General features: G+C 35.4%; 1 protein-coding gene across 4 annotated transcripts in view; it reads left to right on the top strand.

Moving 5' to 3' along the window:
- LOC118269030 (WD repeat-containing protein 47) overlaps positions 1–14,000 on the top strand; it is a 39,669-nt gene that overhangs the window by 17,297 nt on the left and 8,372 nt on the right. For 3 of the 4 annotated variants that reach the window (XM_035583906.2, XM_050704138.1, XM_035583911.2), the window contains 2 exons: positions 5,854–6,083; positions 11,415–11,592. In XM_035583906.2, the coding sequence (XP_035439799.2) occupies positions 5,854–6,083; positions 11,415–11,592 (408 nt within the window). Of the gene's footprint in view, positions 1–1,311; positions 2,397–5,853; positions 6,084–11,414; positions 11,593–14,000 lie in introns of those variants that run through there. The other variant, XM_035583917.2, reaches the window with a different exon arrangement.

Here is a 14,000-nt window from a genome sequence, read left to right as displayed (position 1 = left end):
TGTCGTAAATACTCAAATTGGCCCAAGACAAGGTTCCAGTTAATCAGTTAATAAATTTCAATTGTTCGCCTGGCAAAGACGGCTGTAGCTACGGCTGATTCAGTTTGAACACATGTTTGTATTAATTGTGTCAATGTTTCCTTCCATATGATACTTCGCCTTAGAATTTTAGGCGTTCTCTCAATGACTCACTGTAAAGTCTTCGCTCCTGGCTTGTGCAACAAATATTTATTCAGTTTACGTAACTAGTTATAGGATTTGCCTTATCGCTTGTTATTGTTTAGATCACCACGGTTTTGTTAAGTTGTTCTACTAAAAAAGTGTTACAATTAGTGTGAGATCTCGCTCTACTTTATTGTGAGTCTCAACAATATGTTTTTTATAGTTGCTCATATACCTATTATGAATTTGAATCAACTTGTTACTACAATAGTATTTTGATTGACTAGTGTACGATGTATGTACTACAGTACTCATATTATATTCTTTTTTCGAAGTCGAGGTTCTATTGCAAGATTTATTGTACCTATATATCGTTCTCATACATATCAAATAGCTTCCTTTTGATTATCGGAGGGGAAATCTACGGGCATGTACTCGTGACTGGCTTCGTATCATTTGGAAGTAACAAATGTATCTACATTTCATAAGTCCTCTATTTTATAAAATTCTACGTTTGGTATAATAAGTACTTACTGTAAATGGATGTATATTTAAAGTTAAAAAAGAAAACCTAAGAGTTATGAGAATAATATATAAAATCGTTGACAAACTTTAACTCCTATTAATTACTTTATGATGTGTTTGTGAGTATTGTATACGCCTTCCGTAACGTATTTAAATGATGTGCTGTTAATTGTTATACGTTTTTCACGCGTAGGTCGAAATTAAGATTATGATGAGTTTCTTTTGACGCAAAGTTGTTTATTATTATGCTCCGTATATGGCACAGCCTTGAGTTCCTTCGTTACGAATAAGGTGACTAATTAAATGTTTGAATTTTCCTGCGTTATTTCTAGACTAGCGTGGGTGCCTACGTGAGCAATATTTATATGATTTATGTAGGTAATTGTTAGAGCCATTTGTGCGCATCGTACTTCTCATCGGAATCTTCTTTATAGACAACATATCTTTCAATAGGAATCAAATATTATGAAACGAATACTTTTTGTTCTGGTGTGCTTTTTATAGCTAGTCAGGCGTAAGAAAGAAGCGAAAGTTACATGCACGCATAAGGAAAAGAACTAAACTTTTTCTAAAATTGTAATATTTTACTAAAATTTACTAATCTATTTATAAAGTCACAGTTATTATTGGCTTTAACTATGCATGGCGGGGTTGGTTCAATTGCCTTAATAAGTTTTCTGTCTTCTTGCGAAAGAGATCACATGTACCTAATAATTCCAATAAGAGGGAAAACATATCGATATATTCTGCATGATAGAAAGCTGTACTTCGAATGACGATCACAACAAAACGACTACGAGTGACAATATTGCTCGTATATGCAATAAAGTTTACAATCTACGATTGTGCACGGAGAGATATTTACAAGCACTTTGCTCGCGAGCAATATCTGTGCGCGTACGACGCGCGTTGACCGCGCACGGGCTACCCCTTTCACTTGTATTCGCATTCAACGGATCGAGCGGAACGTTAGTGCGCCTTTCACTCTGTTCTCGTCTCTGTCTAACACGAGCCGACGGTGGTGCAACACTGGTGGTGGGCAGGCGCACGCCGCTCGCTGCCCGTGACAACAGTAGCGTAGTTTCCTCGACTACATCCGCACGGAACCGACACCGCCGCGCTCGGATGATCTATCGCGATCTGACATGAAGTCCAAACCGGCACATTTCGTAGACGCTCCGTTTAGACCGTGGCCGCCGCTTTCGCGCCAGGCGCAGCCACAACCGAACTTTTATTTCCGACCACCGGACCCAATGGATTTGAGAAATTTTAAGACGTCCTCTTCAAAAGGATCTACTTACTCGGATTTCTCTGGAATGAGTGCATACAGTAATAAATCACGGGACTACTATTTCTTATCTCCGAGTTATCGTTCTGCTGGCGCTCCAACCCCAAGTGGTCACGGCGACTTATACGGTGTACGAGATCGACCCCGTCAACTTAGGAATCCAAATCCTTCGCCACCAGCAGCTTGTCCGTGTAGTCGCTCTCGGTCTTTAGAGGACGTACGCACAGAAGTGGTAACAGAGTGGGAAGATGACGATGAAAACGGCAACCGTATAGTCGCACCAGCAACCAAATTCAATCGTACCTCATACAAAGCTAACCCCTCCTTCCAAAAACAAGGATTTTTAACACGCCATTCCATGGAAAATCTAGTCGATCGACCACCGCAGTTATTGCCACCCAAACGGATCTCTGCTTTTCAGGTAATTGAACTAACTTTCTATCCAGACAGTTGTCTCTTTGTGAAATGATTGCACTAGTTGTCTGTTAGAATGTCATCAACGACAGACTTAATTTAACCATAGTGTTTAACTGTAACCGCTCTTTGATATGTATTTATGCGTACTTTCTAAGCTCTTAAATCTACATGATTATCTTGTTGATGCTAAGCGAAGTGAGTAATTTGTGGTGCTTTAGCGAACGTGATAGGGTTTTTAATGGTATCCACAGGTACGATAGTACAATGTTATGGGAATGAAGCATCGACGCCTCGTCTGAGCCCGTTCAGCTCCGTTGAACCGCAACACGCCGTCCTGCGTGTGTAACGGATGTTCAATACTTGTTTTTATGTGATCGCACACACACGTATCATAGTTATAAGTACTTTAATATCAAAACTCTGTGTCTATTCATGCGAATTTGGGTTATCAAGTTACATGAAACTTGTTACTATTGCTTTACTCATCTTTTGCAACGCGAGTGTGAATTCTATTGTAGGATAATTATTGTTTCATTAAGTCGGTGTTTTGAAATGATGACTAATTATGTAAGATTATTCATGTTATGTTTTTTTTCACTAAGTTGTAATGTTGACCTAGTTCTTACAAATTCAAATACTATCTCTTGTGCCTCATCGTAGGTACTACAATAGATTTGTAAACTGTCAAAACTTTATTAACATTATACAGAATAGTTCATTTTAGTTGTAGGTGGACACTATTTATTTTATTGTTATCGTAACTTCACTAAAAGTTGCACATTGAAGTAGGTAGAGATTTCCTACTTACTCATTGCCGGATTATTTATTTGTAATAATTCTTCATAACTGTTATTCAATATTATGTTATTTTGTAATATAAAATTGTTGTCCATTAATCGGGCTTCCATCGGATTGCCTACGATCATAAAAGCTTAATCAGTCGATAATATTATAAAAGGCACCTAAATTAAACCAATTAAACGGCCCTGATTTTACCAGTTATGTATAAAATAATCAGATAATAATCAAAGAATAAGATCAATTAGTATTATTCTATTCTCTATCAGAGTTTCGAGTTATGTTTCCTTAATAGGTTAGTCAGGTGTAAATAGTCAATTCACTATGTTTACACCCAATGATGGTAATATTTTATCAGGTTTTTTCGGTCCTCAGCTGGGCAAAGGCATTCCTCTCTTTCCATTCGTCTCTTCGTAGAACTTTCTACGGCCAATCCTTGTCGTAGGCTTCAAGTTCATCCCGTCGTCTTCTTTCCATTTATAATACAAATATATAAATATGTATTATCTCAGTGACATACGATAGTGATAGTGAATTTATTGGCACACATTAAAATACATTAAATATTCATATTACGTAATAATTTTAATTTTAGTGGGAACGAATGTAACTGTGAATTCTAAAACATAGCATGCATAATCTTGTAATAAACGTGAGATTTTCTCTATACATATTTTAATTGCAAATTTTGACTACTAGTGACGCAAAAAATTGATATCCTAATGTTGTTAAAAAAGTTTATACCTTCAAGTGATTCAATTTTGATGGAAGTATAACTATGCAAAAGACATAACTGCCGCACTCAGAGACAAATGAAAGTCATAATCATCGTTTTATATGAAACGACACTGTAAAGTAATCTATTAATTTTACCGGCGACAATACGGCCATTAATTTAAAACTTTATAGTAAACTGACTCAGTTTTTGTTAAACTAAATCTAGATTATTTACGCTTTCCATAATCTAACTTTCGTTGGGTCTACGAGATCTTCTTGAGAAGAACAAGATAGCATGTCAGCCATAGTCGTAGGTATTTATGAAATCGAATAATATTTGTCATGTGATCATATCCATTAATATAGCCGATGACGTGAACAATAAATAAAACTGTTATACGCTAAAAGTAGCGACAATTTGTAAATCAAAAGTCTCGCTTTAACTTTATTTTTCCGGAATAGCGTAAGAAACGATCACGTACGTAAAAATGCGGTAAAGTACACTTTCTACAACTCGTTTACGGCAAGCGTTGCAACAATGAAACGAAAAGCTACATCAATTACTTGATTCAAACCGTTTCAAACGAGATTCAAATGCGTGGATTGTCGCTCTGTGATCATGATTTGGTTTGATCATCGAGATCACTTTTACACTGTTCGCCTTTGGCTGTTGTGATTGTTTAACCACCTATATTTATTTGTTGACTCTAATTTGCATTAGGTGTGTCATTAAACTGAACCAAATATTTGAAGCGTAACATTGTGTACTGTATAATGAGTGCATTGCATTTGTTAGCCTGTTATCGGTCAGCTTGTTTTTCTATACGTTAATCAAAACAGGTTCCTTCTAGGTTGCGCTGCAAGTAGCAGCTTACCTTATCAATCCATACAACACAACCTGTTCTAGTTACCACATCGTTTTGCCTAACATAATGGGCTTCAATGAATCTTGTTCGTTTTGAATGCAAGTCATTGACAGTTTAAGTGTTATACAATCAACTGTTCTCGCACGCTTTCGAGAATCTTCAACACGATTGGTTTATTTTAAATGAATACTTTTTTGCATTTTATGGGATCATTGTTTATCATGACAATTATTTTTAGATTAGAAAAGGTTTTGGCATATTTTAGTCACAACTTACAAATAGGTCTCACTTAGATTGTAATATTTTCGTAGTGTCTGTTCGTCTCCTGTGTGCCAACACCGAAGGAGGTTCGTTGCAGGATCCTAGACAGTTGTTCATGTCTCTGGGGCAGTCCGGACTATTGTTTCGGTATTTTCATGGATGTATCAACCGTAGATCCTGGCCTACAGAAATCGCACCGGTACTGCCAGGTTGTGGAGCGTTGAAAAAATGCTAGTCATTGGTTTTTTTTCCTGTTATTATCAGTAAATTTTCAAAGTAAAAATGTGATTCATTCTAAATATCAGAACATACAATTAGTTCAGTTCTGGGTTTTATACTTGTACCTATTTATGGTATCATACCAATTGCGAACGGCATTCTACGTGTTTCTTTGTAGTAGAGGTATACGGAATATGAATGTCTGCGTCATGGTCTTGGGCAAGCGTGGTCGGTGCGTCACCGTCTCTGGCGCTATCACCGATCTGAGAACGCAATGAACAAGGTTACCGAGGTTTCTCCTCGGTGACGCCGCGCGCCGTCTTAATTCTCCGTTCCCGTTCTGATCGACAGGCAATTTTCACTTTTAAGTACAAATGAGGGATATCTATTATTTTAAAGCCTTTACAACACTTACCTTAACTGGCACTCGGTATTTTCGAAATATGGCACGATAAGTTTAATTACCAAGCTAAACACGAATTTGTTTGTAAAATTGTCCATAAAAGCATTTATTTTTTTCAAAAATGTTACTCAAATAAGTTTGTGCGTAATTATAATCTGCCTCAGGACTTTATATCAATGTTTCCGTTATTGTTGCAGGCACAAATGAGAAATGGCGGTCACACGAGTGTGCCCATGTCAAATCCGAGTAATGTGGGTGTAGGACCAGAGGTGAACGGATCCAGACCCACATTCAAACCTGTCACAGTGCTGGAAGATCTTCAAGCCGTCCGATGTGCAGAGTTCCATCCAAATGGCAAGCTATACGCGGTTGGATCTAATACAAAGACTCTCAGGATATGCACATACCCTAAGATTGAGGATGTCAAGTAAGTACTTCTGTCAATAATTAAGTAGATATATTGCCGGTATACTGTCGGTCGTAATTGAAAACAATGGGTTTTGTGATATCAGTAAGAGGTATTAGTTGGCTACCGGCCACATAGCTGAAGTTCTTCGGACATCAGATTTATTGTAATAAGTGACTTACAATAAAGTCTATCATTGTTTGTATTTCTATTGTTTAACACTAAAGCAAGTCATTTCCACATTATTAATATAAGTACGTTCAACACTCGTTATTTGAAACTCAATACCTTAATATCTATCTAACTCAATACCTTAATATATCTTAATTAGCAGGGAGCATAATTATGTACCTACATGAAAATTTAACGGTGAAAAACTCAAAGAGATGTTCGTCACTCATTCCATCAAAAACGTGCGCTAATATTTCCGGGCCTTTAATTAATATGCCATGTTTTCATTTGATCTTAAAACGTATTCATGAGGTATTATTTAACTTTCCAAAAGTCGCAGGCTTGTTTTTTTAAGTCTTCATTTGCATGTTTAGTGACAGATATAAATACGTAGCTACGTAATCGAATATTTTATATGACTATAAATGGTAGCTGTGAGTTTAAGGCGATTTCCGTAAAACACGAATCTATTTTTCTGTTTCGATGTTATGTCACTTTGAATATTTAAATATTATCGTGATATTAAAATGCGGTAGTGATAGCTTCTTCTAAAGTGACTTCTGTCAGGCTTTTAAAATTGTTTCATTATATCATAATGCGTGAAAATATTTTTAACTTGAGCTATAATGTCTTCTGGACCAAAAGGGTCAATGTTCTTTACTGCATTTAGAAATTTTCTGAAGGCAAAAGTCTTTTTTGACATATTAAAAATAAAAGTCCGAGCTCTACGGTCAAGTTTCCGGTTCCCAAAACGGTGACCGTGGACTTTCTTCGTTGTCTGTGGTCGACCTTACACAATCCACTGCCAATTACTTACTTAAAATAGCTTTTGTCAAGATATTATACGTTTAAGTGTTAATAAACAATAAGTGGCTTGAATTTTTCGATTCATACAATGTTACTCCCTTTTGTCAAGATTAAAGTTTTAAAAGTCAATTCGTTTTATGAATGCCCTTATCTTATCCTATGATTTTCAACAAAAAATATGATTGTTGTTACGTAATAACCTGTTACTATCACGTTTACCTATCTTAGATAAAATCATACTTCTATCAAATTCATCTATATAATCATTAGACACCCATATGCGTTATTGAAAGCTATTACATTTTAGAAATATCCCTCGCTATGAATTATTCACATGATGAATAAATTCAAACAGTATTATTCAATAGTTTCTTGTATAGTTACGGAAATCGTTTGCTACAGAAATTATTTCCGCACGAAAGAAAATATTACGCACCATACGTGCCATTACATAATGTTATCGAATTTATGTTTTATATAATAACGCATATTGGTCGATGTTATAGTCTAATATATCTATCACGCGTACCTGCTGCTATAAAATCTATAACAATAACATTATGAAATGTCAAGGCTTTTAGCGTTACGTGAAAATGTCATTATAGCACGTCACTTTGGTCTTGAGGTATTTTGTGGTTAACTCGAGAATACGAGATTGAATGAATTCATTGTGGAGGTTGGAAAGAGAACAAGGATAATACTCGATATTGACCGCGTCGAAACGTTTGCTCCCCTTTGTGTTGCTATCGGGCCCTCAATTAGATCATGTTTGCACGCTAGTCTCTTGATCACACATACTAATAATTAGGTTCTTCTATGGTGCCAAAAACAAGGCCTAGTTAGTATTCGTAACATTAGTCGACATCCCTTGTTTCCCAGCCTTATACATACCAATTTATTTCAAGTGTATACGAAATAATGGGTCATTTTTATCGGCTCGTCATTATTATATTATGATGTTTTGAAAGCATTTTAATAGATAATATTTTTTTTTTCTAAAAATGTTTCATACTCGTAAAAATACACTGACGTCTCATTATTTTATTGACCCGGATTTAATACGTTATTAATTACATATGTTTATTGACTGCGAAGAAATCATAATGCACTGCAAGTATAATCTAATCTACCGAGATACCATAGCACCAAAGTCATCATATCACAAGATCTATTAAAATAGATAATGCTGATAACATCTACAATAGACTTGATTGACTACCATGTGTATACATAATGAACAACTAACCATAACAAATTAGGGTTAGTCGTTAATTATATACGTTTAGGTAATAAAATATTGTTTTTCAAGTAGATACGTATATCGGTATGATATCTTTAAGTAATTAAATGTACCTACCGTTATCCGATACGGAATGTATAATAAACACAATAAGTTGTTACTGCTATATCAAGCTACAGAGATTCCTACGAGACTGGTGGTTGGCCTTCATTGATACTGTTGATAATATGATACAATAGTCGGGGCTATGTAATCGTTAATCGTGGGCCACTCTTTTAAACTATGTAGTTGCGATTCTTGTCGCGATCGTGACTGGCAGTATAAGGCCGTCACCGCACTTACTAGCGATGCGAAAGCGGTGACTAAGCATACAAGAGTCGATGACCCTCCGCTAGGTTTGTACACAAAGTGTCAGTGTGCAATGCAAAGATATCGTAATCTAAATTAGCGGAAAATGTGAAAATGTTCACACCAATCACGCCCACTAACATTTCCTTAGTTTAAAAAGCAAACACTGCCCATACTTCATTTTAAAAGTAGTTTAGCATATGCACGCTACTTTCCTTCTTGATAATATCTATGTGTAAATTTATGAAGTAGAAAATCGGAAATTCACATTGCTCACCGTTATATCATGACTACGTAATGAAATGAATATACATATTTATATACAATTCAATCAGTACAAGTCCATAATTTATACTGAACTAGTTTCTATCGTAAGTCACGTCTGCAAATCGAAGATAGTGCAAACAAAGCCACAGCGCCAATGAATAGTGTTCAAAGTATTACGTGAACGATGATGTTGGATTATATCTGTGAAATTTTGAAGTTTGCTTAGATGTATTAAGCATAGAAGGCACGGCTCGTGAAAGTCAGGCTTGCGGCAACCTCTCTCGTAGATATTATGGACTCTTACGAAATGTACATACGTATTACGTCTCTCTTACAATAATGCTTACTTGACTGTCATGAGCATTCCGTCGCCTGTTGCAAATTTGGAAATGTCCATTAAAAACCGTGACACAGCAAATGTAGGGCATATATTATAAGAGTGTGTGATTGCCACCTCTCATAAAGATACGAAACGACCTTCAAACATAGGCAGAACTTAAGTTTTATGCTCTCTTATCTTGATTCATACTTAATGTTTCAAGTTGAAGTAGAAGTAGCTATCAGTGAAAGTACTATTAAAATAACTCCAATAAAATAACCTTTACGAGAATTCTTTAACGAGTGCTCTGTATGTACGTGCTGCATTTCAATGATGATACCATCAGTAAAATATGTGATGTCGATATTAAAAGAAACTAAAAATCCATATTAAAAAGCAAGGTCGTTTTGAAAATATCCGATAAAAGGTGAGTTAATATCTACCTTAATCGTTCAATACGCTTACGTCTTTGTTCTTATAAATCACGCAATTATAATTAAGTAGGTGACCATCACTACACATGATTGCTGCTGTGATAGATATACCTGTATCTTCTTTTGTAGGTGTGACAAAAACTGTCAAAGTGATCGTTTTACCCGCGATACTATGGTTGTTAATAACAGCTTTTGTTACTCGCCTGACGTATTATAATAACAATGACGTTATATGTACTTTATGAAATAAGGTCCGGTCTGTGTGGAAACTTTGCGACGGTATTTAGCTCACAGTCGCTGTAATTACACACAGGTCGCTCTAATGAGCCCACATGTTGCTGATATTAACATCATCATAATGATAAAATACTGTATGTACTTGCATACTATAACTACGTATAAATATTTCGGAATCCATTGATTGGGTATGTGTTCTGTGTAGAAAGCGGATGTATCGCGGCTGCTACAAGTGTAACTGTATTTAATTGTTGATCAGTTCCTTTGTTGTAGATTAATTATTGCGAGTACAATTTCATCATACCAGTCTACGTTTACTAACGTATTTTCTTGTTTCGTCATTCTAGATGGAACAGTTCTAAAACGTTTCATGAAGTTTCCATAAACTTAAATGCGCTAACAGTGATATCAGCTAGATTGCATAAAAACGTTTTGCACATTAACGCTTATTTGGAAAGAGTAAACTGCACACACCTATGTTTATGTATCCCTAACAAACATCTGTCACAAAAACTAAGTATTCTACAATGCATGTAAAACTCATTCAAATACGTTTATCCGTATTAAGTATAAAGAGATTGGGTATTACCAAGATTGATGTAAGATGAATTGCATATTGTGAGATTGCGTATGATATGTAAACTATAAAGTATAGAAAACGTTAAGCGCGCTTTTTGTTTTATGTCTTGCTTGAAAATGTCAATGATTTACTGCATCGACACATTCCTTCGTCTATACAAGTTTAAACAACGACGCTTAGAAAAATAACTGTTAGGCATGTAATGTTTAACAGCGTGCTTGTCTTACTACAAAAGTATTTAATTCCTATAGAATGTATTAAACATATTGCACCAATGGTCGCACGCAATAAACATAACAGTTTATGGCAGTGAAAAACTATGCAAACGACATAAAGTCTCATCTTTGTAACACTAACACCAATCAACTTGATAATGTATGCAAACACAAATACTTAAGGCTATTTAAAACGCTGATCACAGAACTTCGTAAATGAAATATGGCAATATCTCTATCTAATATGATGTGAAAGTTGAACTCTCACGTCGAATCGACCGGTTATGGCGTAAAATTAATATTGATAAATATGTAACGCTTATACCAGAATAAAATTAATTAAAACTGTTATTGATAGCATTCATCTGTAGTGCTGCCACAATGAAAACTATAGCATTCACAAACAAGTTCTGTTTATTTGCGATCCGTTTTAATTGCATTCTGCTTCATTAGTGAAGTTGGTCGTATAAACAAGAGGTCAGAACGGTACAATAGAAATAGAAAAAGGTACTTAAATTACGTAACTCTTGCTAAGTAATAAATAGACGAGTGTCTTCAGTTCTCATTCGAGTATAGGTTAGCGAGATTTAATATAAATACATATCAGCTTGTGAGTACAGAGGTTGGGAAATACATAGGGTAGTATTTAGGTCGAACCCCAAGAGTACACAAGGCGTATCGATTTAAGTGTCGTCACTCTAATAGATTCTGCTAATAGTATTCATCGTCTACAGGGACACTAGTGCTCCAAGTGCACCGACAGTGCTACTGAAGCGCACCAAACACCACAAGGGCAGCATTTACTGCCTAGCATGGAGTCCAGCTGGCGATCTGCTCGCTACGGGCTCCAACGACAAGACTGTTAAACTGATGAGATTCAACAGCCATGCATGCAATTTGGAAGGGCAGGAGGTGAGTCTTTGTCTTGATAATTTTATTACAAGGAATATAATCCAAACTACTAGAGTTTTAAAAGTAAACAATCTCTTATATTTATATAAGATTTAACGGCTTTTCCTGAATTTAAGACGAAAAGGAGTACAAAGGTAATTAGTTAGAGCACAAACTTACTTGAAAAATATTATTACAGCTCGTCAAACGAGAGCTGATTGCAAATATTTACTTAAGTTAAACATTCTAACAGCTGTTATAAATAATACCTAAGAGGTATATTTGAATGAAATCAAGATATTTGGTATATTTATATTACTGACAGCTGGCGACTTCATTCCATGTTATATAAAATACCTATGTAGAAAAATATAGGTACGTCCATAGAAAAATTTCCGAGTTCTTCGTCTTCATGAGATCCGTCGATATTTGTATCTCTTAACCGTAATATTTCGGAACGACATCGTCATTTTTCCTTTCCACGTGGAGTAGTAGGGTAAAGATCTGACGTAATAATGCTCTAACCCTTCCAATCATCAGACGCCCTTTGAAAGTGTCACTAGATAGTCTTTCAGAAAGGATTGTCTTTATATAGTCTTTATGTTTATATAGGTACTTTGCTACAAAAAGAAATAAGCGTTATTTTGTAATAATAAGGTGGCTTAGAAATTTTTATATAGTGAATTTTTTTAGGATTTCTATTTTTAGTTTACACCGACACTTAGTGTTTAAGTATGTAATAGATAGTTGCGTAAATTCACCTTGTCCACCATTTATGATAACAGAAACTGAAACAGTCGCATAAATGCTCGTTAAACAAAATATTGTATCAAATAATTAGGGCAATTAGGACATTCGCCCTATAAATCATGACGCCTCAGTTCAAATGTTATCAGGTTGTTTTGCTGATTCCGTGATAATGGTCGGCGAATTGAAAGATGATACGATTGTTTTTAGTTTTCAATTAGTTAACTACGTAGGTATTGCCAGTATAAGTAATGTAGACGAGCTGTCGAGGTGAATCACTTCGCAAGAAATCGAGCCCGACTAGATTGTTCTATGTAAATAATTACGTATGTGGTGGCAAATGAGTAAATACATGACAGATATCGTATTTATAGACATCTTGTGATTACTTCACATAGGTGATTATTTTTCCTAATTACTATAGCTATATACACAGTCGCCACATCACATAAGTCCTTATTATTAACTAGTTTGTTAGACCGATGATAAACTGATTTTAATTAGTTCCCAGATTGATTAAATTCGTTTTAAGAACGTGAAAACTTATGAGTATCTAGATACTGACATCTTAATAGAGCTGTCAAATAGGCGGGTGGGGGTGCACTTAGTCTGTCTTCTATAAATATCTTCGTCAAACTTTGTTTATTCTACCGACATCGAATCTCACCGAAAGTATTCCTGCAGATATATAAGTACTAAGCTGACATAGCTTTGCTCTTGGTGTATATTTTGCAAACACGATATTAGGAACTCATATGAAGGACAAATGAATGTTATGTCATGAAATAAGTACTTAGGTACGTGTATCAAACTCCTGAAGTATGCTCCAAGTTTCATATACTTACTTCTAGAAATCTTACCGAAATTGAATGTTCTATATAAGCTATTTATTAGTCATAAGACTGTTCACGAAAAAATAAGTGGGTTTATATTTAAAATTATTTGATATTATGACTGGAGGCTACGATGGAACAGTGATTGTGTTGTAAAAATATCGGTCTCGTTCTTTGTTCATGGTAAATGCAACGTCGCGTAGGTGGTATCAACGAACGAGACTTCTGTGTAAATTAGCTTTGTGAGATTCTCTATATTAGTTCATATGCTAGCTGTTTATGAATAATAATTCCAGCTGTTTACATCAGTCAAACAACCATAAACGTATTTATTCTGTGTACTTATCTTATACCTTACACTGTTCCTTTGTTCTCATTTCTCGCTTTACGAAGATAAATGATGGAATCGATTGTAACAACTTATGACTCTCGAATCGAATAGAAAGAGCTTCTACTGACTGTCAGTCAATGTCATATGAGTTGGAGCGTTAATGGTGCAAATGCAATTTATCTGAAACGTTACCGCTTCGATTTGCAACATCAGCGTCCTCGTAACGATTGTCAATCTCGATTAATCACATTCACATGTGGCACGGGCTCGTAAACAGCTCGCTTGATGCTGTTAGACTCAAGTTAAAGTATAACGTACTGTTATAACTATTATACGATGGTATGCGGTTCATTTTCTTTGTTTAGTTTTTACGTGTTCTTAGTCTTCGTAAAGATAGTCTAATTGTCTATTTTAAATTCAGCAAACATTTCAAAGTTTCGTTAGGAACAAATGTTATTTGATAGGTATGAAAAATGAGATAGCAGCCCCAATTAAGATGTCTGGTTTCAAAAGATGGA

This window comes from Spodoptera frugiperda, chromosome 25, assembly GCF_023101765.2.
Source record: "Spodoptera frugiperda isolate SF20-4 chromosome 25, AGI-APGP_CSIRO_Sfru_2.0, whole genome shotgun sequence".
NCBI classification, from domain to species: Eukaryota; Metazoa; Arthropoda; class Insecta; order Lepidoptera; family Noctuidae; genus Spodoptera; species Spodoptera frugiperda.
Note: the sequence above shows the minus strand (reverse complement) of the source record. Positions and strands in the feature narration are given on the sequence as shown.